Source organism: Quercus suber, unplaced genomic scaffold (genome assembly GCF_002906115.3).
Source record: "Quercus suber isolate HL8 unplaced genomic scaffold, Cork oak 2.0 scaffold_247, whole genome shotgun sequence".
Taxonomy (NCBI): Eukaryota; Viridiplantae; Streptophyta; class Magnoliopsida; order Fagales; family Fagaceae; genus Quercus; species Quercus suber.
The window spans coordinates 594,442-615,460 of NW_027069703.1; the positions used below are offsets into that span (position 1 = coordinate 594,442).

A 21,019-nucleotide genomic window follows, 5' to 3' on the forward strand; every position below is an offset into this window, starting at 1 on the left:
AAAAAAAAGAAGCAGGTTCCGTACCGGAGTTGACGATGACCGCGACCGCACCGGAGTTGAGGACGGCGGTGACGGAACCGGAGTTGAGGATGGCAGTGACTGTACCGGAGCGTCTGTGGGTGAGCTTGAGAGGCTTGGAGCGTCTGTGGGTGAGCTTGAAAGGCTTGGAGGCTTGACGTTGAGAGATGAACGAGAGAGAGTGAGAATACAGTGGGAGAATAGTGGGAGTTGAGAGATAGAACAAGAGAGTGTGACCGGTTTTGATAAATTAATAAAAAATGGGAAGCAAGTGGATCAGTGGAATAAAAAAACATTTTTTAGTTTTAGCTCCATGCTACAGTGCACATCTATTTTTAGATGTGCACTGTAGCAAATCATCTAAATATTATTGCTTTAGCTCCACTGCTGGAGCATCATTTTAATGAAAGTGGAGCTAAAATTTAGCATTATTGCTTTATACCACCACTGCTGCAAATGCTCTGACCCAGATTATGGATACTTAAGTCGAATTTGGAACATTCCAAAAACTTGGGGACCAACAAGGGAAGTGCAAGACAGGAATATTCACTTCTTGTTGTCTATGGACTACGCCCTACGCAGAGACAGACAGAGACTAAACCCTAATTAGAAACAAACGATTTTATATTTTATTAACATAACAAAAAGAAAGGGACCTTTTGGGAAAATTCAAAGTCTCCACGCTCCGTATCGTCCTCTAATTGCATACTCGTAAGCCGGAGCTTTTCCCCATTGTTAGGCGATTTGGAACCCATGATATGATCTGATCTCCACGACTGGGTAACAGACAGTACCAAAGAAAACAAAACAAACCATGAGAAAGATAGACCAACAAAATCATCATAAACTCAATTAAACTTACAGGCTTAAAGCTTTATTACAAGTCTAGTTTTAGGTTGCTACAGTGTTTCTTTTTCATTTTCCAGCCCCTTCCTAATGGAGGGTCTCTTACATTATATAGCTCCTTTCAAACCATCTTGATTCTACACTTGTTGATCACCTGAGCCCTCACTTGAGTGCATGTCCCATCAGATGCCCCCTTTGGCTCTCTGTGAGTTGTGGTAGCAAAGGCAGAACTGTTTAGGGGTCTTCTCCACATACATGCGGCCATAAAAGTAGTTGATGTACATTCAATGAGGTGATAGCAGCTTTTTCTTAGATTCCTTTGAGCTCTCATCCCTTTTGCACAATCATATCGCATGTCTCTATCAGTAGATCATCCCGAAAAGTCACCTTGAATGGCAAGGTATACGTTTGATCCATGCCTTGCTTATCCGAGGAGAAATTCCTCCTCGGACCAACTTTCTCAGCCCTTCCTTTTGTATTTTACTTATGAGATTCTGAGTTTGACACCTTCACTGCTGTTTATCCTCCTCGGATAGACAAGATCCTTGGCCAAGCCCAAGGCCTAGTTCATGAATTTGGTCCCTTATCCCTACAATAGCCCCTCAAAATTCCGGTTTTTCCCTCGCATTCGAGGAGGAAAAACGGGGTTTTGATCTGTTAAGGGTTAAGAACATCAAACCCCTGTTTTTACACGTGCAGGAGCACCATTTTATGCGCTTCATAATTGCTACTGATGCTTTAGAGCCCACAAGGTGTCATTAATTGCTCTAGGCGACGTTATGTCCCTCGCATCCAATGGTGGGGCGCTAATCCAACAGTTGATCTTTCCTTTGAAATTTTGAGCAGGATAACTCCCACTTACTTCCACCCCCTATATAAAGCCCTGAGGGAAATTATTTTCCCTTCATTTCACGAACTCTCAAGCTCTCCAGAAATCCCAAGTGTTCAAACTCGCAAAGCTTTCTAAGCTACTAAACTCCCCGTACCTTTTCCCTGAGAAGCCTTTGAAAACTTTTCTGAAGTTTTTAGGGACTATTACACATCTTAGTTCTCGTAAGTTTCTATTTCTTTAAATTTTTCTTTTTCTCCTCGGCCGGTCTTCTCGGCCTTCCATTTCTTATTCTTTCATCTACTAACTTTAGTCGTTCCTCCTTGCCTAATCCAAATGGGTAGATTTAAGCATCTAGGATATACTCCTGCCAAATAGAGGCTTTTAAGGACAAATACCACATACCACAGGGAGTAGCCCTGCGATATTGCTCCTCGGAACAGGTATTGACACACAGGGAGGAAGGAGAAGTCATCATCCCCATGATAGCTTTCATTGAAAGGGGGATGACTCTCCCTATGGGTAAGATAACACAGGACTACCTCCTCTATATATCTACTCTATCTTTGTTTTTTGTGTGTGGCTAGGGTTGTTATTTACAAATTTACTAAAGGTATATAATATTTAAATTATAAAGTATTATTTAATGGAAATCAATTTTTTTCCCAGTTACATAATCAAACACTAATTCATTAGTATAATTAATTTTTATTAAGTATTTTTGCATAATACCAAAAGACCATTTCCTAACAATATGTGTTGTGTTAATTCTAATAGACTTCAAAATCCAAAGGCAATAGAGTTACCAAATGTAACCTAAATAAGTTGAAATAAGGAAAAAAAAAAAAAAGAGGTAGCTAGCTCTCATGGGTGTCCGAATTTGTTATACTCATATCAAGGATCCGGGGCATGGGCTTGGGCTAGTGTTAAGCCCATAAACCAACAATATCCCCTCCATTTCAAAAGGAAAGCATCATTTTCCCAAAAGCTACATTGAATGGAACTTTTTAGTAGATTTATTTGGTTTTTCTAAAATTTTATCTGACTGTTTTTAAGATGCATTTTTTTAAAACACTCTGCCTACATTTTAAAAAATAATAATAATAATAATAATAAAAGATGTCATTTTGGGCATTTTGTTAAGAAGAGACAAATTTTCATGATATTCTTTGGCTAAAAAAAGGATAAATAATTATATAAATAAATAAAAAGTTTGATCAAATTCAAAAACATTAAATGATAAGCAGTACATCTTTGGAGAACTCTTGCATTTGTTCACAAACCCGCTCTCGTTCTCCTTCATTCAATGATATATTTTTACGTTCCCTCTTAGGCAACTGCTGATAGGAATCTACAAGGCCACATTTCTCTTTTGGATCGATTACCAATCGTTTAAGAGCAGGAGCATTTTTGAGCAAATATATGGCAAATTTAATTTGACTCAAGGTGCCATAAAATCCAGCAAGATGAACCTCCTTCAGATGGTCATGGACATGGTCATTAGGCTCAATCTCTCTACCTTGCTCAAAGTCTATTGAGCATCTCGTCTGCAATTAGAACAAGTATACACTAATCAAAATTTGAAGATAATTGAAACATGAGGTTTAAGCCTTAAAATGATGCAAGATGGACACCAGTTACCAAAATAAAAAAGAATCATGAAAATATATATAGGAAACCTAGAATAATTGACACACCAAATCAATTTTATTCCAGCAAATTATGCAAAGCTATTTGATGCCACAGATGAGTATCAAGAGGTTAATCTAAATAAGTATAATGAACTCCATTATGTCATGATAATAATTTCCAATTCAATATAATTTTCAATATTTACCACATGAACTTCAACATCCATGTTTCTTTTAGTTTTGCAGGTAGTCGACAATAACTAAACTACTTATCAGACTTTTAATGCCCTGTTCAGCTTCCTTTCTTCCTTTATGGTTTTCAACTTTTGATTTCTCTGGCATTGGGTTTTTGATCTATGGTTGTAGTGTGGGTTTCGATCAGTGAGTATATGGGTTTTGATTTGTCACTGTGGTTACATGGGTTTTGATCTGTGGGTATGTCTTAGCATGATCGACTAAACCGAGCCGCACCAGTGCTCAAAACTCGCACCGATAGGCGTCGGAGAACCGATCTCTAGTGATGATGAACAGAGGTGGTGGAGAGGTAATCGATCCCCACTGTGCAGTGGCAAATTTGCCCAAAAACCGCACCGACCGAACCGTGCATAGACCTTTCTTGAGGGTTTTGTTTTCTTGCTAAACCACTAGAAGATATGTTTTTCCCCAAAAAACCAAAAGGGTACATTTTATAGTCTCCCTACTCATCTTTTGGCCCAATGGGCAACTCTTGTAAGCTGGACTAGGCCGGTTCCCATCTCAAATTTGTCTTCTTCGATTTTGCGGGCTTTAGATAGAGATGGAAGTTCACCTAATTCTTTTGTTTTTCCCCTCTTTCAGGTTGAGCAATAAAGTACTTATGCAACCAAAAAAAAAAATTAATGCATTATTATTATTATTGTAATGACCAAATTTGAGTCCCTAGCCCAAAAGATAGATGGACTCAGGCCCAAGAAGCCCAAAACGATGAATTTATAGGGAGTGAGTTGGAAAAACTAGGCTTTAGTCAATCAAACAACAAATAAGGTGGATCTTGATGACAAAAGAATGAAGATAGACAAGTTTACACTCAAGAAAATCATCCTCAGCATAATCTGAAGAGATTCGTTCTTATATAATTCTCTCAAGTTTGGTTACAAATGCAATTCTTGATTACTACAATATTTTTCTCTTAATTTCTCGACCCCCCTCTCTCATTGCTTCCTTCTTTTTTTATACTTTCTTCTCCTTTCATCTTTACCCTCCACGTGCAGGCCAGGTGGTTGGTGTTGATATTTGTCCCATCAGTACCTTTTTAAAGTCTTTATGTAGTAGTTGTAAGACTAAAAGCCATTGTTCAGGTATCACATCCACATTAATGCGGCCAGAAAGTTAGCTGTAGAGCATTTAATACGGTAGTTGCAACTTTCTCCTGAGATATTTTAGGACTCTCCCTTGTTCTATGTTTCTGCAATGCTTATTTATACCAACAGAACTCCCTGGAATGTTCCCTTAGATGGTAGACTACCTATTTGGACCTCGGCTTTGGTTAGTCGAGGAGACATTCATCCTCGGTTCACCCTCCTGGGCTATAATGACCAAAACTAACTTCTTCATTTACTAACATGGACTTCTTTAACAATGTTTACTCCTCCTCGGACGATCTCTAGTTCTCGGCTTGGGCCTTAGGCCCAATATATACATAGATAATGAGCTCTTGGGCCCAATATCCCTACAATAGTCCCTCGAGATTCTTCTTTCTAGCTCTTCAGGAAGGAAGGAGGATCTCGATATCACTGTAGTTGCTCTGTGTTCATTGCATCCTACCTCTGCCTGTGAAGATGCCTTTTTAATTGCCCAATGCATACTCTTGGTGCTTCGGCTTTCGAGACGCGTCTTCATTAAATTTTTACGACTCCCTGTCCCCCACGTTCTACGGCGTGATGTGAATTCAACAGCTTAGGATTTTGCTGGGAACCGAGCGGGAATTTTCCCGCTTCTAGCCCCCTCCTTGATATAAATACCACTTAAATCAATCACTTATCTCACTTTAGCATTCATTTCGTTTTAGCGCACATACTTTGAACTTGCAAACTTTCCTAACTCACTCGTGCCCCTACAAATACCAAAGCTTGTCCGAGGATACTTTTATTTTTTCTGTAAGTCTTCCTAAATCTTTACTCTTTATTTTTCTATACACTCTTCTTTTCTTTGTCTTTTCCTCCTTGGCCCCACTTTCTTCTTTCAATCTTCTTAGTTCCTCCACACATTTCTAGAAATAGGTAGATTCAAAAGTTTGGTAGACTCCGAGGAGGGAATGGAGAGCTTTAAAGCCTTGTATAGGATTCCACCTGGAGTGTTTACTAGATATTGTAAGAAGGGAGAGTGGCACGAAAAAAGGTAAAAGGGAGAAGTGGTGATCCTAATGATTGCCTTCGTAGAGGGTGGGATGAGAATTCCCATGGGCACCGTTACCAGGGACTACTTTAGGGCTCATAGGTTATCTCCCACCTAGTGCGCACCCAACATGTTCAAAATCTACGGTAGTGTAGATGCCCTTAACGAGAGAATGGGCTTAAACCTCACACACCACGACGTCAATTGGGTTTACAACCTTCATCACTTAAAGGAGCGGGGGTATTACCTAAAATCTAGGTACCCCGAGGTCAGGCTTATCTAATGCCTCCCTGATTCCAATAAAGGCCTATACAAGGATTTCTTTATTGTATCAGGGAAGTGGCACGATGGCCTACCTTGTCCAACAAGAGAGGGGAAACCAGGTGGGGCTCTAGGTCTAGATTTACAATTTCTAAGTTGCTTCCTTTTCTTTTTCCTTTGTTTGTGTTTGTACCTAAAAATTCCTTTTATTTGAATTGTCCTTTGCTAATGATGTTTTTTGTTTCTCTTGATGGTTTTGCAGATAAGAGAGTTGTCGTTCCCAACTTCAGTCTGTTGAACCAGCAAAGCTTGGACAAAATCTTGAAGGCCAAGGTATTTGTCCACACAGACGGACAACTAAAAGCTGCCTACTTGATTTTGGATTACATTCTGATTTCCAAGACATTCCAAGCGCCGAAGTGCGTTATCAAGGCACAGGAGCCACGTCTTCATCAGATAAGTGTAGCCGCACCGGGTTTCCTTATTTCCAACCTAATACTAGAGGGAGTCCTTACCACTAGCCCCATACCAGAAAGCATACCCAAGGTAGAGGCCTCTTCTTTCCGTCTTATTGTCAAGGAAGAGGAAGAAGAAGAAGAAGGAGAAATAGTTGAAGTGTCCGACTCTGAGGACAACTTCGAGGTGTTCAACCAACCACAATCTCTAGTTGAAGAAAGCTAAATACGAAAGGCCTTCCCCATTCCAAACATCATGGGAATACAACGAAAGCCGAGGACCGGTCTCTTGGACATGATGAAGTCTACCTCGAGGACCAAGGCGCTCGATAAGAATGCCCAAGTCAAACTCCCACCTCCTCCTCCCACTCAGCCTCTCCAAGTTGATCCTGCCAATCACAAAAGGAAGAGGGATCAAAGAAGCTAAGATTTGGGGGAGGGAGGCAAGGGTCCTCTTCCCAAGGATGCCAAGCTCCAAAAGGGGGCCAAACAAGCCAGGACAACCTAAAACCTGGCAGATAAAAGAGCTAAAACCCAGGTTGGGGTTCCTGCTTGGGCACCTCCCCTTGTTCTGGATGGAGCCCCCCTTCTCTCTGATGCATCCATCAGGAATTCCCAGCAAGAGAAGGTGGGGTATGTTGCTGACGCATTGGAGTAGGCCTTGCTGTTACCTACAGATATGTCTGATCTGAGTACTATGAGGAAACATGAAGTGTTCCTCAGTTTGAAGAGAGACTTGGCCCAGGTAAGCCTATTAATAGCTTCCATTACTTTATTTTCATAGCATTAATTTTTCTTGCACCTATACTCACCTTCTGACTTTGTTAACTCACATATCTTCTCGTCGTTGTTTATGGTTGTTTGTTTGTTTATATATATATATATATATATATAGGCTGTCTAGGCTGCCCACAGAGTTGAGGAGATAGTTATCAGCACTCACAGACTAGCCAAGGATGAGGAGGGTAGGCACATTGCCGCCGTAAAGGCCTTTGAGATAGTAGAAAAGAAGTCTCAAAACCTCACTGCTAAGCTAGCAGAGGTTGATCACGCCAAGAAGAGCGCTGAGGCTGCTTTGGATGTGGTGGAGAGGCAGGTCGAGGGTCAAAGGATACTCTTCCATTAGGTTGAGGAACAGTTGGCCGCCTCCAAAGAACAATTTGCTACCTTCAAGAAGAAGTTGAAGGAGACTGAGAAGGCCCGAGATCAAGCTGAGAAAGATGACTATGACATAGGAATGGCAGAGATCGAGGAAACCTTAAGGGTTGAGGTTGCGGGGGTGTGTAGGCACTACTACTCCCAAGTGTGGGATGAGGCCCTCAACTAGGCTGGGGTTGAGGCCTCTTTTTCTCTTAGGATGGTAGAAAACGTGTACTACCCCCCAGCCATCTGCGCCTCCTCATCTACCAGCTCCAAGGCAAACCCTCCTCCCGAGGCGGTGGAGCCTGAGAAGGACAGTTCCGACAAGGTCCTTACTAGGGGAACATTAAATGTAGTTTGGGTGGGGGTAACTCTGGAATTTTTTCTTATTGTTAAGAAAACCTGTATTAGAATCCTATTGCAAGCTCAAATTATTTCAAACAAGGCATTGTAAATTATTGTTGGTAAGTTACATTATAACCCATTCATTAGGACTATTTAACATGAAATAACTAAAAATTTTTATATTCATACCCATAATCTAGAAAAAGATCCACATTAAGTTTCTTTGATATTTGGAAGACTAGTAGGTTGGGAAAAGGTTTTAGAAAATGCAGTTTGCCATTTTATTCTTATTGTAGGGTTGTTATTCTAGGTCTTAAGGCACATGGTGGTAACAAAATTTGAAATGATTTTGTCATAGGATAGGAGTAAAAGAATAGAATTTTTTTTTTTTTGGTATTCTAGCTTCCTTCTTGTTCTATCACAAATGCTCTCTACTTTGGATATCACATAGGATTTGAAATCTTTGTATTATATGGGCTTCAAATGTTTGTAATTTTAAGTCAAATTTGGAACATTTCAAAAACTTGGGGACCAACAAGGGCAGGGCAGTACAGGAATATTCACTTGTTGTCTATGACTACGCACTACGCACTATGCAGAGACACAGACAAGAGAGACTAAACTCTAATTAGAAACAAACGATTTTATATTTTATTAACAAAAAAAAAAAAAGAAAGGGACCTTTTGGGAAAATTGAAGGTCTCTCCGCTCTGTATCGTCCTCTAATTGCATACTCGTAAGCCGGAGCTTTTCCCCATTGTTAGGCAATTTGGAACCCATGATATGATCTAATCTCCACGACTGGGTAATAGACAGTAGTAACAAAGAAAACAAAACGAACCAAACCATGAGAAAGACAGACCAACAAAATCATCATAAACTCAATTAAACTTACAGTAATCTATCCTCACTTTGCTTGCCAACTCGCTAACTGCAAAACCTCTTTTCAATAGTAATATCAGAGAAATATAGAAAACACAAGTGTGAAAGTGAAGGGTTAACACCGTGATGATTAAAATAAGTAATAAGTTTGGTAGTGGACTGGAATTAGAGGAGTAAAGGCTGAAGAAGACTGTAGTATACCGTACAGTCAAATTGTGTTTGTGCTTTCGTGAGTGATTAGACTCGAGAGTATGTGTTTACGCTCACTCCTTTCACAATAATTTTTAAATTCTTTACCTTTTTTTAATTTTTTAATTTTGTTTTTTAAGGATTGAAATCAGAAGTTACTTTTTAACTCCAAATCCCAACCAGTGTGTCCTATTTGGGGGAAGAGTTTTTCTAACGCTAGAACTTTGATATCACAACTTTAACCTATGTTGAGGTAAATTTTTTTTTTTTTTCATATTTGTCACTTGCCTCAAATCTCAATCCTATCCAATCATATATATTCATTTACCAAAAAAATACTCAAATATCACACATAAAATATTTTGGGCCTCCATAAATATTTCTCCATCTCATCATAAGATTGGGCCACAAATATTTTTTTAACTCATTACCTAAATTGGGTTACAATATAAACCATCACAAAAATCTCAAAAACTTATATCTTATCCAATTTTATTATCATTATTTAGCTAAGTCCAAAATTGGCCATATGAGCTCAATTCTTAATTCTTACTTGATAACAAGTTTGATATCTTCATAATTAGCCAATTCTTACACACAAATATATGATTTCAATACTTTTTTAGTGTTCATTTTTTGATAGACAAATTCCCCCAATATTTCCTACACCAATAAAGGAGGAAAACAAGGGAAAACAAGTTGTTAATCATTTCAAACTACCTTAATCATGAACTCCACATGTATACTCAATTTCTAATTTACGCAAATCAAACCAGCAAAACATTTAATGCAAAATATTTAATACCTCAGCATCTCTAGTACAACTAATGCAAGAAACAATGTCGCCGAATGTAGCTCTGCATGACAGAGAGTAACGTCAATATGCACAGCCATAAAACCTTCCATAATGCCAAACTCACTATTGATTACCTATCAAGAGATTTTGAATCATAAGATTTTGCATTAATTTTTTTCTTTCTTTCTTTCTTTACAACCAAAAAGCACCGTAGGAGGGTTGTTTCCTGTTAATTCAACCGAGCCCAACTTCTCTACAAATCAATCAAATTCAAAAACTCAAGCTAATGTCAATGAAAAATAAATAGAAAAAGCCTTAAACGAAGTTTCTCTATTGCTTTAATTCTTTCACATGTAAATGTTTTCAAGAAATGTATAAAGTAATAAAAAAATATGAATATTTTTATGATAGATTCTGAAAATTTACATTATTCATTGAAGAAGTTTGGTTTAATGATGAACTAATTTTTCATGGATTAAGAAATAATTTATTTATGGGTAACACACACTTAGGTAATTTTGTGATTGAAAAATATAGTAATTTTAAATTTTAAAAAAAAAAATAGAAGAAAAGAAAGATATAAGAGGTCAATTATTATTATTTTTTTGGGTGATTTCTTAACTTTCGAGTGGCCAAGGCCCCAAGCCCAAAATGGAAATAGGCCACAGGTACACCGTTCTTATAATACCCCAACACTATAAAATCATTTCCCTTCATTCCAGATAACACATGCATTGGAATTGGATTTGGAGTATATATCCAAACGTGAGGCCAATATAATCAACTAACATTTATAACTTCCTTCCTCTCTTTTTCACAACCATGGTGGTTGTGACATCCACTTTTTCTAACCTCACAACCCACTTCACCAACACGGTAACCTGTTGCAAACCAGTTTCACCTTTACTTCAATTCTTCAACCAAATTTATGGCAACCCAAGAAGACCCAGTTGGTCCAAACTGCCAAACAACTGTAATGGGGTAGTGTGTGTTAGAGCTTACATGGAGAATCCAAACTCTATATCCAGTTTTGCCAGCAAAGTTATTGGTTCTCTCCCTGTGTTTGGGTTACTAGCGAGAATTCTAAGCGATGAAGGTGGGGTTGGTGGTGACCTTATTGATTTTGCAGAGTTTAGAAGGCGGGTGGGCAAGAATTGTAGCGTTGCTGATTCTAAAGCTTTCTATGACTTCCAAGATCGACGAGGCCCGGTAACGAATAATCTTTGCTAAAGTCCTGGTCTTGTGTGTATATATATATAGAGCGAGAGAGAGAGAGAGTTATTGTTTTGCTGAGACAAAAACGTTGGTGGGTAATGCCTATTATCATGGATTGCTTTTAGATATTGCTTACTGACTGGTCATTTAGATAGAATGAGTATAAATTCAGCAAAACTTAGTAATAGTTTCTTAGGTTCAATTCATTAAGTTTTTCAATTAAATCTAAATACATGGTTTTATTGACCCAAAAACTACATAGTATAATTTAATTCAATCCATCTATGTTGTGGGAAACTTAATATGGTGCACTTAAGGAAGTGTGTCTAAGTTTTACTCCTGTAAATTTTATTACATAAACATTACAAATTACATTAAAAATTGATTGTCAACATTTAAATACTACCTTAAAAAAACAGTAATTAAACAATTTATTTATGTTATTGACGAGGCATTAATCACGCACTAATCACATTTATAACAAAGTCATTTGTAAGTATTTTATAGTAAAATTTGGAGTAACTTTAGTATTTTTGTTGATACAATAATGGTTCTTTGGTGTGTATGAGTGTGTTTTAATGCTCTCAGATAAGTTTAGTATTGGAATTGAGTCTTTGAGCTGAGATTTCTTTCCGGGTAGGCAGGGGATCCTTCGCATGTTCTACTGTGTTGTTGGCTAGCAGCTGTTGGTGCTGGGTTTCTCAAATCTGAGGAGATTTTGGAGGGGGTTGTTAGGCTGCGGATTTCAGATGATATTGAATTTGAAGAGGAGACTTTCCTTTCTATGATGAATGAGGCAAAGGAGGTTGGTTGATCTCATTTAATTTGACCAATTTACATTTTTACTTTCTCTTTTCTTTTGTGTGTAAAATTTTTGAGAATCCATATTGCAGGCCATTTAATTCAAAACTTGAGTTGCATTTGAAAGAATGAACATGTTCCTTACTAGGGGAACATTAAATGTAGTTTGGGTGGGGGTAACTCCGCAATTTTTTCTTATTGTTAAGAAAACCTGTATTGGAATCCTATTGCAAGCTCAAATTATTTCAAACAAGGCATTGTAAATTATTGTTGGTAAGTTACATTATAACCCATTAATCAGGACTATTTAACATGAAATAACTAAAAGTTTTTATATTCATACCCATAATCTAGAAAAAGATCCACATTAAGTTTATTTGATATTTGGAAGACTAGTAGGTTGGGAAAAGGTTTTAGAAAATGCAGTTTGCCATTTTATTCTTATTGTAGGGTTGTTATTCCAGGTCTTAAGGCACATGGTCGTAACAAAATTTGAAATGATTTTGTCATAGGATAGGAGTAAAAGAATAGAATTTTTTTTTGGAATTCTAGCTTCCTTCTTGTTCTATCACAAATGCTCTCTACTTTGGATATCACATAGGATTTGAAATCTTTGTATTATATGGGCTTCAAATGTTTATGGTTTCTCATTATCCTTAGCAATGAATGAGCAATTAAATCTTGGAGGTTATTAGCTCATCAATAGTAGCAACAATTCAAGAGATGTGCTTGTATATCTTTTTGTGTGTGCTGTCCACTTTCATCCATATATTGAGTCCTTGAACTGGTGAGGCTTGAAATTTTTTAGCTATCTTAAATACATTCTTATTAGATATGCCTTTCAAACTGTAGAGACGGGCAAAGTTAAAGGTAGCGGCTCCAACGATCCCTATGGAGATTCGAGCTGAGAAGGCTCTTGAAGCAATTTATGTATGTTGCTTTGGGAAGGACCCTATTGAAGAAGAAGATAAGAGACTATTAAAAATCATGCTCAGTTCTGTTTTTGCATCAGTTGGGCAATCAGAGATTCAGAGGATTGTTGAAGCGAAGGCGAAGAGAGTAGCTGAAGGTGGTGATGAGAACTATGTTTTGGAGCCAAAACCCTTACCAAAAGAAGCTGTACAACTGCAAATGAAGGACCTTGAATTCCTTAAACAAAACAGGGACTCTTAATCAAAGTGCTGCATTCCCTTGATGCTATTGTGACCATAGTAAGTAATTGCTTGATCAAATATTGAGAGCAAAGTTGCAGGAGTTTTATCATTTTTTCTGGTAGCAGTAAGTCGCACTGAAAGTGGTCACAAATACTTCCTAAGTTCAAACTTCCAGTGTCCCTATGGTTCTAAATTTTATGTTGTGGATTTATGTTCTTTATTCGATAACATACCATTTACCTGCATTTTTGAGGCATTAGAAGCTTACAGGCACTTTTCAAATTCCAAAGAAATGTATTGTCTTCATTTAGTTATACTAGTGGCATGGTTGCAACCTATTATAAAACTAGCACTAGAAAGAAGTTCGTCACAAATTTTCTTTTACTGATTTTGTACTCTAGTAGCTCTAGTTAATGGTTATTAAATACAGGTGAGCGCACACCATAGGCACTGTCGCAGCTGTGCTAGCAAGCAGAACAAATGTCATTTCTATTGTTTAAAGATCTAAAAAGGGAGTGAGTCTGGGTGTGACAGGATGCCATTTGTCTTATTTTACAATCGCGAGTTATTATCCAACATCATATTCAAAAGCACAAGAAATTCACCATTGCATGCTAAGATAATGTAAAAGTCGATGGAATTATAACCATCATTAGTTCTCATTACAGATTTAACAGAAAACTTAGAAACCTTAGAAGGCAAGTAATTTATTTCAGGACCTTGCTGACAGAAGAAAACAAACTCAGATCATCACACAAGAAGCACAAGCTTTTACTGGTACTGGCTTGCTAGTTTACCCTCCTTGACAATGTAGTTTTGTGGAGGAAATTCTTCACCCTTGAAGTACCTCTCGAGCATATCCTTAGTTCCAGCAGCATATCGTAACTACACAAATTCCATTTAGAATTGGTGTTGTTTACAGGAAATTGAACAAATAAAAAATGAAATATAGGGGAAAAAAGGACAGAACATACCTGTGCATCAATGGTGGTACCAGAAATATGAGGGGTCATAGCATGGTTAGGCATGTAACGCCATGGGTGGTCCTTTGGGGCAGGTTGTGGGAACCAAACATCACCACTGTAACCTGTAGAATTAGAAAACAAAACAAATCCGTTAGCCCTTTTTGTATAAGATGTCAGAAACCCATATTATCAGGTATCAATAAAAAGGAACACTCAAAAGAGAAAAACATATAACTTATGTTATGTTGCAAAGAGTATAATAATGCTATATTTTAAATTATAACAAATAGCTTTCTACATCCATTAGAGATTCGTTTATCTTTGGCTAGTTTTTGAGTTACCTGCAACATGTCCACTAGAACAAGCATCAGCAACTGCTTGTGTGTCCATGATAGCTCCTCGAGCATTGTTAACAATCAGGACTCCCTTCTTACACTTCGCAATCCTATCTTTGTCAAATAAACCTCTGAATCATATAAATCAAAATTCTCATTAGTTTGAATTGCATTGCATAACCCAACATAATGATAGTTTATAAGTGAGATGAAATCTGATTCAACAACGAACATATTCAAATTGTATCACAGTATGATATTTAACAAAACTGAGAGCCTTGTAAGGTCATGGATTTATCAAGTAACGCATATTACAAGTGATAAAGAATAAGTTGCCTTGAAAGTTAATGCTTATTAATCGATTTACAGAAATTCCAAACATAAACCAATAAGTCCTGATTATTACTTATGATGCCCCCCCTATAAGGAGGTTCTCTTTAGGATTTGTCTATCATCTTTTTAGGACAATTCAATAAGGATCAGAAGAGTTTAGGATAGTGTTAGATTGATCCATCACTGAAAGAAAAAAAGAGAAGCTGCAAAGCTAAAAATCTAAAGGAGCCAAAAATACTAAAATTCAAATAGTGATGATACCTGAAAGATTAAACATGCACAAAATTATTACCTTGTCTTCTCAGTGAGAGGTGTGTTGATAACAATTATGTCACATTTGGGAAGCATTGCATCAAGATCCTCCTCAAACTTTGCACCGATCTGATTCTCTAATTCAGGGTCCATCTTGAGACGATCATGATAAAGGAGATTACAATTAAAAGGTTTTAAACGTTGAAGTAAAAGTTTGCCAATTCGCCCAGCACCAACAGTTCCAACTGTCTTTCCCTCAAGATCATAAGCCCTGTGAGCAATAGCTGCAACATTCCATTCTCCACTAATAGCTTGATGGTATCCAGGTAAGAAGTTCCGGACAAGAATGAGGATTCTCATGAGCTCATCTTCTGCAACTGAAACTACATTGCTTCCCGTGACCTCTGCGACTGTTAATCCAGCAGCAGCAGCAGCAGGCAAATCAATATGATCAGAGCCAATTCCAGCTGTGAGCAGCAATTGCAAATTCTTGGCCTTCTTGATCCTTTCAGCCGTAACATAGGCCGGATGGAAGGGGGTAGTTATAAGGACATGAAGATCGGGAATATGTTTCTCAAGTTCTGAAACATGCATAAGGGTTCGTGTAAATTTACAACAACCAAAAAATATATATTGGAAAATTCTCAAAACAAAACCAAACGATATTAACATTTCAACAATACTAGTTCTTAACTATAATTTTAACCACAAACTCAAATTTCCAGTTGGTTAGTTTCATATAAGAGATGTAGGATATGACAATATACTGACCAGAGTTTGGTCCTTCTTTGTCATCAGTGACAATGTACTGGTGACCTTGTGATTCAAGCCAATCACGTATGCCTAAGGCTCCCTCCACACAACCCACAAAATTGGGATTCAAGGCAGCATATTCGTTGGCCTTGTAAAACACCCCCACAATCTTTTTGCTTCCAGGAGAAGCCTGTCCATATTGAGAGAAAGGAACATGACCTCACAATTAGTAAAAAATATATAATAACTTAACTTTCTTACAAAGAATTCACTGTGCAAGACCAAAAAATTTGTTCAAAATCAAGCTTAGCTTTCATAGCCACTCAGATTAATGATAACAAAACTAATGTGAAAATCAGATTGTGAAGCTAACAGCACAAACAAAACACTGTTGTAAACCAATTTGAAAATATATATATATATATATATATTAAAATGATTCACCATCTTCCTTTCTAGCCTTAGTAACGGGAATTCAACTTTTAGAGAAGCTTATCCAGTTATCCTTGATAGATTAATGAAAAGTGACAACCTTTGGGCCAAGTGTTATCTCAAAACTTTAAAAAAATATATATAAAAAAAAAAGTTCGATTATGGTTTCATTAAATGCTTTGGTTGACCCAAAATACAGCCTAGGTGGTGAGACTGAGGACAATCCTCTCTATTTGGTTTTATTTCAAGTAAAGATTTGAAACTTTTTTATGAATCAATTAGTTTAGAAAAGAAAAAAAAAATTCACAACTACTCAAGCTGCATGTTACCATTGGTGTTAAACTGTTAATAACAGTGATGTGAATAGTAGATATATAAAATATGAAGTTTATATAGAAAAGATTATGCAAATTATTTGTCTCTTATGTTTCTCTTTGTGAATAAGAATAAATAGTAAAAAAAAAAAAAAAGAAGACAAAAAATGATTTCAAATTATTATTTTTAAATAATTAAATAATGTGATATAAAAAATTCTTTTTTTTTTTTGACGTGACAAGTCAATAAAAAACCCATTTCGGAATATTTTCACATCAAATCTTATAATTACAAATTGTTATAATTTCTAATATAAATTTATTACTAAAATTACTTTTTTTGTCCATTGAAATTGCAGGTTGTTGACTTAGTATTTTTAACCCTATTTTTTAAAAAATAAAAAATAAGATTAAAATTGTAATTTAATAAAATTAAATAGATTATTCCCTCTATTTAAATATATCTGACACATGTTTAATATAATTTTTTTCTAAAAACTAACACTTTCAAATTTCAAATTTTTAGTTCCTTAAAAATTCATTCACGTTTCACTAAAAGTAGATAAATTCAAATAAAAAAAATTTACTTTAAACTCCAAAAAAAAGAAAAAAAAAAGTCCCATCGACTAGTTCATACTGTATATTTTTTTGGACCTGACTTCTATTTACTAGAAGTTTCCACTTGGCACAAGTCGCACCCTTTTTTTTTTTTATATAGAAAAAGTCAATAATACTAATATTGAGTGACGTGCCAAACGCACCCACAAAAAGATCGTCACGCTTTAAACTAATCCATATCCCCCTCAGACCAGATCCTGACCGTCCAATTGTCAGAAAAGATTCCACACATCAATGATGAGCCAAATCGATGAATCCAAACATTTTAGGAAAAAAAAAAAAAAAAACCATTTGATAGATAAGACTCAAGAGGCTAAGATTGATCAAAGAAGATTGATTTATGTTCGCATAATTATAACCACAAAATATGACAAAATCAATTGATCTGAAAGATGAAAGGATATATAAAATCTTACATGAAGATGCCTAGTGAGAACTGATTTGATTGCAGAAGTAGCAGCACCAGCCATTGCTATCTCTCTCTCTCTGATCACTCTCAGCGTGCTATATATGCTGTTTTGGGTGAAAGATTAAGATGAAGAAAAACCAAGCTTTTGAGTTGAGTTTCTTCTGTGATCTGTGCAAAACAAAGGACCCCAAACTCCACTACTTATAGATACAAAATTCCGAATGTCCAATCATAGAAACAAAGACCAAATTGTTTTTCTTGGTTGGCAGTGTCGAGAAGTCGAAAATGGCTTTAGTATCTTATGCATTACTTCGCGGATCGATGCTGTGCTATCTTATGCATTGTGGCCACGTGTAGCTTCTCTTATCTTTATTATTATTTACTTTATAAAATGTTAAAATCAGTGTAGCTTCATAAATTAACTTTTACTTTAAAAAATGTTGTTTTTACGCTCTTTCATTTCATAGCACTAAAATCACTTATAATTGATGCTAAATTAAATTGGTGCAAACAACACAAGAGGTCATTTTAGCATCGATTGTACATCTTTTTCCTATAACTTATTACGAAATGTGAAATCTGAATGTTAAATTTTATAACCTCAATACCTCAAACTGATAGAATAAACAAGTTTATAATGATAATTTAATTTAGTTGTCCAAACCAATAATACTTATCAATTAAACAAACAACTAACAAATTACTATTACCAAATTATAATAAATTTAATTTAAGTACTAAACTACTCAAACATGCTTAGAACCTACAGCTACAGACTACAGTACTCTATTCTAGTCCTAGACCCATGGTTACTTTAGTTTTTAGGATTGGAATTGTTGTATATATTTTTTGTCAAAAATATTAGAGGGGCCACGGTGATTAAGTTCTTCTTATTTTTTATTTATCTTTATTTCATTTTAGTACTATTATTAAGAGAGTTTTTCAAAACTCAAGGGGCCTCCCGAGCTCTGGCACTCGGTCAGTGATCAACTTTGTTTGTTTCAGTAACCTTACGTGGAGATAATATCAAAAAAATTAGTCAATAGAAAACTATCTATGACCAGTGAAAAATTCTATTAAAAGTATGATTTATTTTTTAGAGTTTGTATTTCTTTAAAACAATTTCGAAAAATAACTCTATCTTACAACAAAAGTTAAATAAAATAAGTTAAAAATAGTATTCTAACTCATTTTTTTAAGTTGTTATTAAATATAAGAAAATGGGATAATTTGCCAAAGAATTTTTTTGAAAAATAACTTATATTTCAAAAACGATAACGTCGAAACAAATGGAGCGTAACTTTCTAATTAAATTCAAATATATAGTACTACATTAGCCCACTTAGGGTACATTTAGTTGGAGGAGAAACAAGGAGGATACAAATAAATGACAGAAAACATGAAAGAAAACTAATTTTATGGATGTTTAGTTGGAGAGAATGGGAGGATGAAAAATTGGTGAAGCCTATGCGTTTTCTCTCCTAACCCACCAAAATTCTCTCTCTCCAATTTAAAGAGAAAATAGAGGAGAGAGAAATAGTTGCAATCAATGACTGAACTATCCTCCTCTCCTCCTTTTACCTCTCTGTATGTTTAGGTGAAAATATTTTCTAGAAAATGAGTCATTTTTTAAAAAGTATTTTCTGTAAAACTATCTCATTTTTCTATGTTTAGTAATTACCTTAAATGAATTGAAAAATAATCTTCTAACTTCCCTTATTTAGCTTGCTATGAGATAGAGTTGTCTGAGATAGAGTTGTTTTACAAAAAAAAATTTAATGAAAAACAATCTCTAAAAATAAGTCATATTTTTTCTGTTGACCAAAAATAGTTTTCCTACTTTCACTTAATTTTTTTTATACTACCAAACACTATAAAACACTGAAAAATATTTTTATAGAAGGTTTTCCGTCAAAACAAACAAAGCGTTAATTCTACACTTATTTTCACAATTATTTTATATGGCAATTGTAATTGGTTGTTTGTCACTTTCAAATATACGTGTTCACAACTTTTTTTTTCACCATTCACAATTAGTTGTGATTGTAGTGCATATAATAGTTGTTGTAGTGCATATAATAGTTGTGAAATTAGTTACGATCCTAAAATTTTTTTTGTTAAGTAGAGAAGATAGAAAACTGGAAGGATTGGGAGAGGGTCCCTTCCAATTCCTAAAAATGTACCTATGGGACCCAAACATTTTAATGGTAACACCATAAACAATGTAGTTCTTACATTTTCTATTTGAATCGTTAATCTATGGACTTATATCTATAACAAAATAGATATTTTGTTAATATCTTCAATTAAGTATTAATAGATTTAATAATGTGATATATACATGATTTCATTTTACTAAAAATTTTGTAGTTTAACTGATATCTATTGCTATTTTTTTTTCAAAAATAAAAACACAAAAAAATATTGTTGTTTCCAACTAGGTTTTCTAAGGTTCAAATCCCCCATTTCAAACTATCTAATTATCACCAAATAAAAATAGCACAAGATTTTACCACATCAAGTATTAATACCATGCACACAAGTATGGGCTTGAATTGCTTTCAAAAAAAAAAAAAAAATATGGATTTGAATTACAAAAGACCCCATCCCTCATCAAAATGAGCAGCAGTCTAAAAGTTCAAACTTTCTCATGCTTGAGTTGCCCGGCGCTTCAACACCATGAAAGGCCCAATGGTACAGTTTTTGACTCTTTTTTATAACTATCAGACCAACCTCCACCAGATAACACCTAAGTCGACTCCAACTAGTAACCACGTGGTCCACGTCTCTGCCACATAAGACAATCTGATCTAATTGGCTTTCTCCCTTTGTTGCCCTGATTGTGGAGAAATTCTTACGTCTACGAGGATGGCTGACATTATATATCTTGACCTCTTAATTAATAAAATATTAAATATTATTTATGTAAATATAATATCATCTGATAATTTTTATTTTTTATTATTTGTATTGATTATAAAATTTACACATATATTTACGTAAAAGACATCATCTCAACAATATTTGATCCAAATAATAGTTTTCCCTAATTATGACTCGTGAGTTGTAACGTGTAAGTTTTAACAGCAGCTTGCTTTCAACAACACCAAATGATCCACATGGGGCCACCTTGCTGGCTATGGGATCTCTTTGCCAATATTTAATATTTTAATATAAAATTTTATCTTTTTTCTTATTTTATATAGTCACTTTTCAAAATTGATTATCTATTTACATTATATTTCTTTAAAATGTTATTTTTTCTTATTTTTTTAATTACTTTTTTTCTTCACTACAATAACCATTGTCCATTCTCTTCTTTCATCATCGAGATACGTAAATAAATACTAAACAACTAAATACAAAATGAACTAGATAAATTCTACATATTTTTCTATTATATATGAACTGATGTGAATATATTTAAAAACTTAAATTATACACAATTTAATAAAGAAATAATTTGAACATATCATCATAAAAAAAAAAAAAAAAAAAAAAAAAAAAAAAAAAAAAAAAAAAAAAAAAAAAAAAAAAAAAAAAAAAAAAAAAAAAAAAAAAAAAAAAAAAAAAAAACAATCCTCAAGGGCGGCCTCACGGATAGCGGGGGATAATACACGGTCTCCGCCTTCCACAGGTCGGACGCAGCTCCACCCTAGCTTGTTGAGGGCCT

At 35.3% G+C, this 21,019-nt stretch overlaps 2 protein-coding genes and 1 long non-coding RNA gene across 3 annotated transcripts; 1 reads left to right on the forward strand and 2 right to left on the reverse strand.

The window, feature by feature from the left end:
* Positions 1-2,915: 2,915 nt before the first annotated feature.
* LOC136070620 (uncharacterized) lies at positions 2,916-10,041 on the reverse strand. The gene is made up of 3 exons (XR_010631844.1): positions 9,775-10,041; positions 8,580-8,699; positions 2,916-3,240 (listed from the first exon to the last, which is right to left on the reverse strand). It is a non-coding gene; the product is annotated as an uncharacterized LOC136070620 (long non-coding RNA).
* Positions 10,042-10,514: 473 nt separating this feature from the next.
* Positions 10,515-13,249, forward strand: LOC112033749 (photosystem I assembly factor PSA3, chloroplastic). Its single transcript, XM_024066526.2, has 3 exons — positions 10,515-10,974; positions 11,621-11,785; positions 12,634-13,249. Exons 1-3 carry the CDS (start codon positions 10,588-10,590, stop codon positions 12,952-12,954), a joined length of 873 nt encoding a protein of 290 aa, XP_023922294.1. The 5' UTR covers positions 10,515-10,587; the 3' UTR covers positions 12,955-13,249.
* Positions 13,250-13,516: 267 nt separating this feature from the next.
* LOC112033748 (formate dehydrogenase, mitochondrial) lies at positions 13,517-17,656 on the reverse strand. Its single transcript, XM_024066525.2, has 6 exons — positions 17,354-17,656; positions 15,592-15,763; positions 14,861-15,401; positions 14,242-14,366; positions 13,910-14,022; positions 13,517-13,820 (listed from the first exon to the last, which is right to left on the reverse strand). Exons 1-6 carry the CDS (start codon positions 17,405-17,407, stop codon positions 13,707-13,709), a joined length of 1,119 nt encoding a protein of 372 aa, XP_023922293.1. The 5' UTR covers positions 17,408-17,656; the 3' UTR covers positions 13,517-13,706.
* Positions 17,657-21,019: the final 3,363 nt, after the last annotated feature.

Bases quoted from the DNA above. Each gene is read 5' to 3' on its own strand.
- LOC112033749 (XM_024066526.2), top strand. From the start codon at position 10,588: ATGGTGGTTGTGACATCCACTTTTTCTAACCTCACAACCCACTTCACC. The intron at 10,975-11,620 runs GTAACGAATAAT...CTTTCCGGGTAG, and splicing joins TCCAAGATCGACGAGGCCCG to GCAGGGGATCCTTCGCATGT. The intron at 11,786-12,633 runs GTTGGTTGATCT...TTCAAACTGTAG, and splicing joins TGATGAATGAGGCAAAGGAG to AGACGGGCAAAGTTAAAGGT.
- LOC112033748 (XM_024066525.2), bottom strand. From the start codon at position 17,407: ATGGCTGGTGCTGCTACTTCTGCAATCAAATCAGTTCTCACTAGGCAT. The intron at 15,402-15,591 runs GTCAGTATATTG...TGCATGTTTCAG, and splicing joins CAAAGAAGGACCAAACTCTG to AACTTGAGAAACATATTCCC. The intron at 13,821-13,909 runs GTATGTTCTGTC...GAATTTGTGTAG, and splicing joins GTACCACCATTGATGCACAG to TTACGATATGCTGCTGGAAC.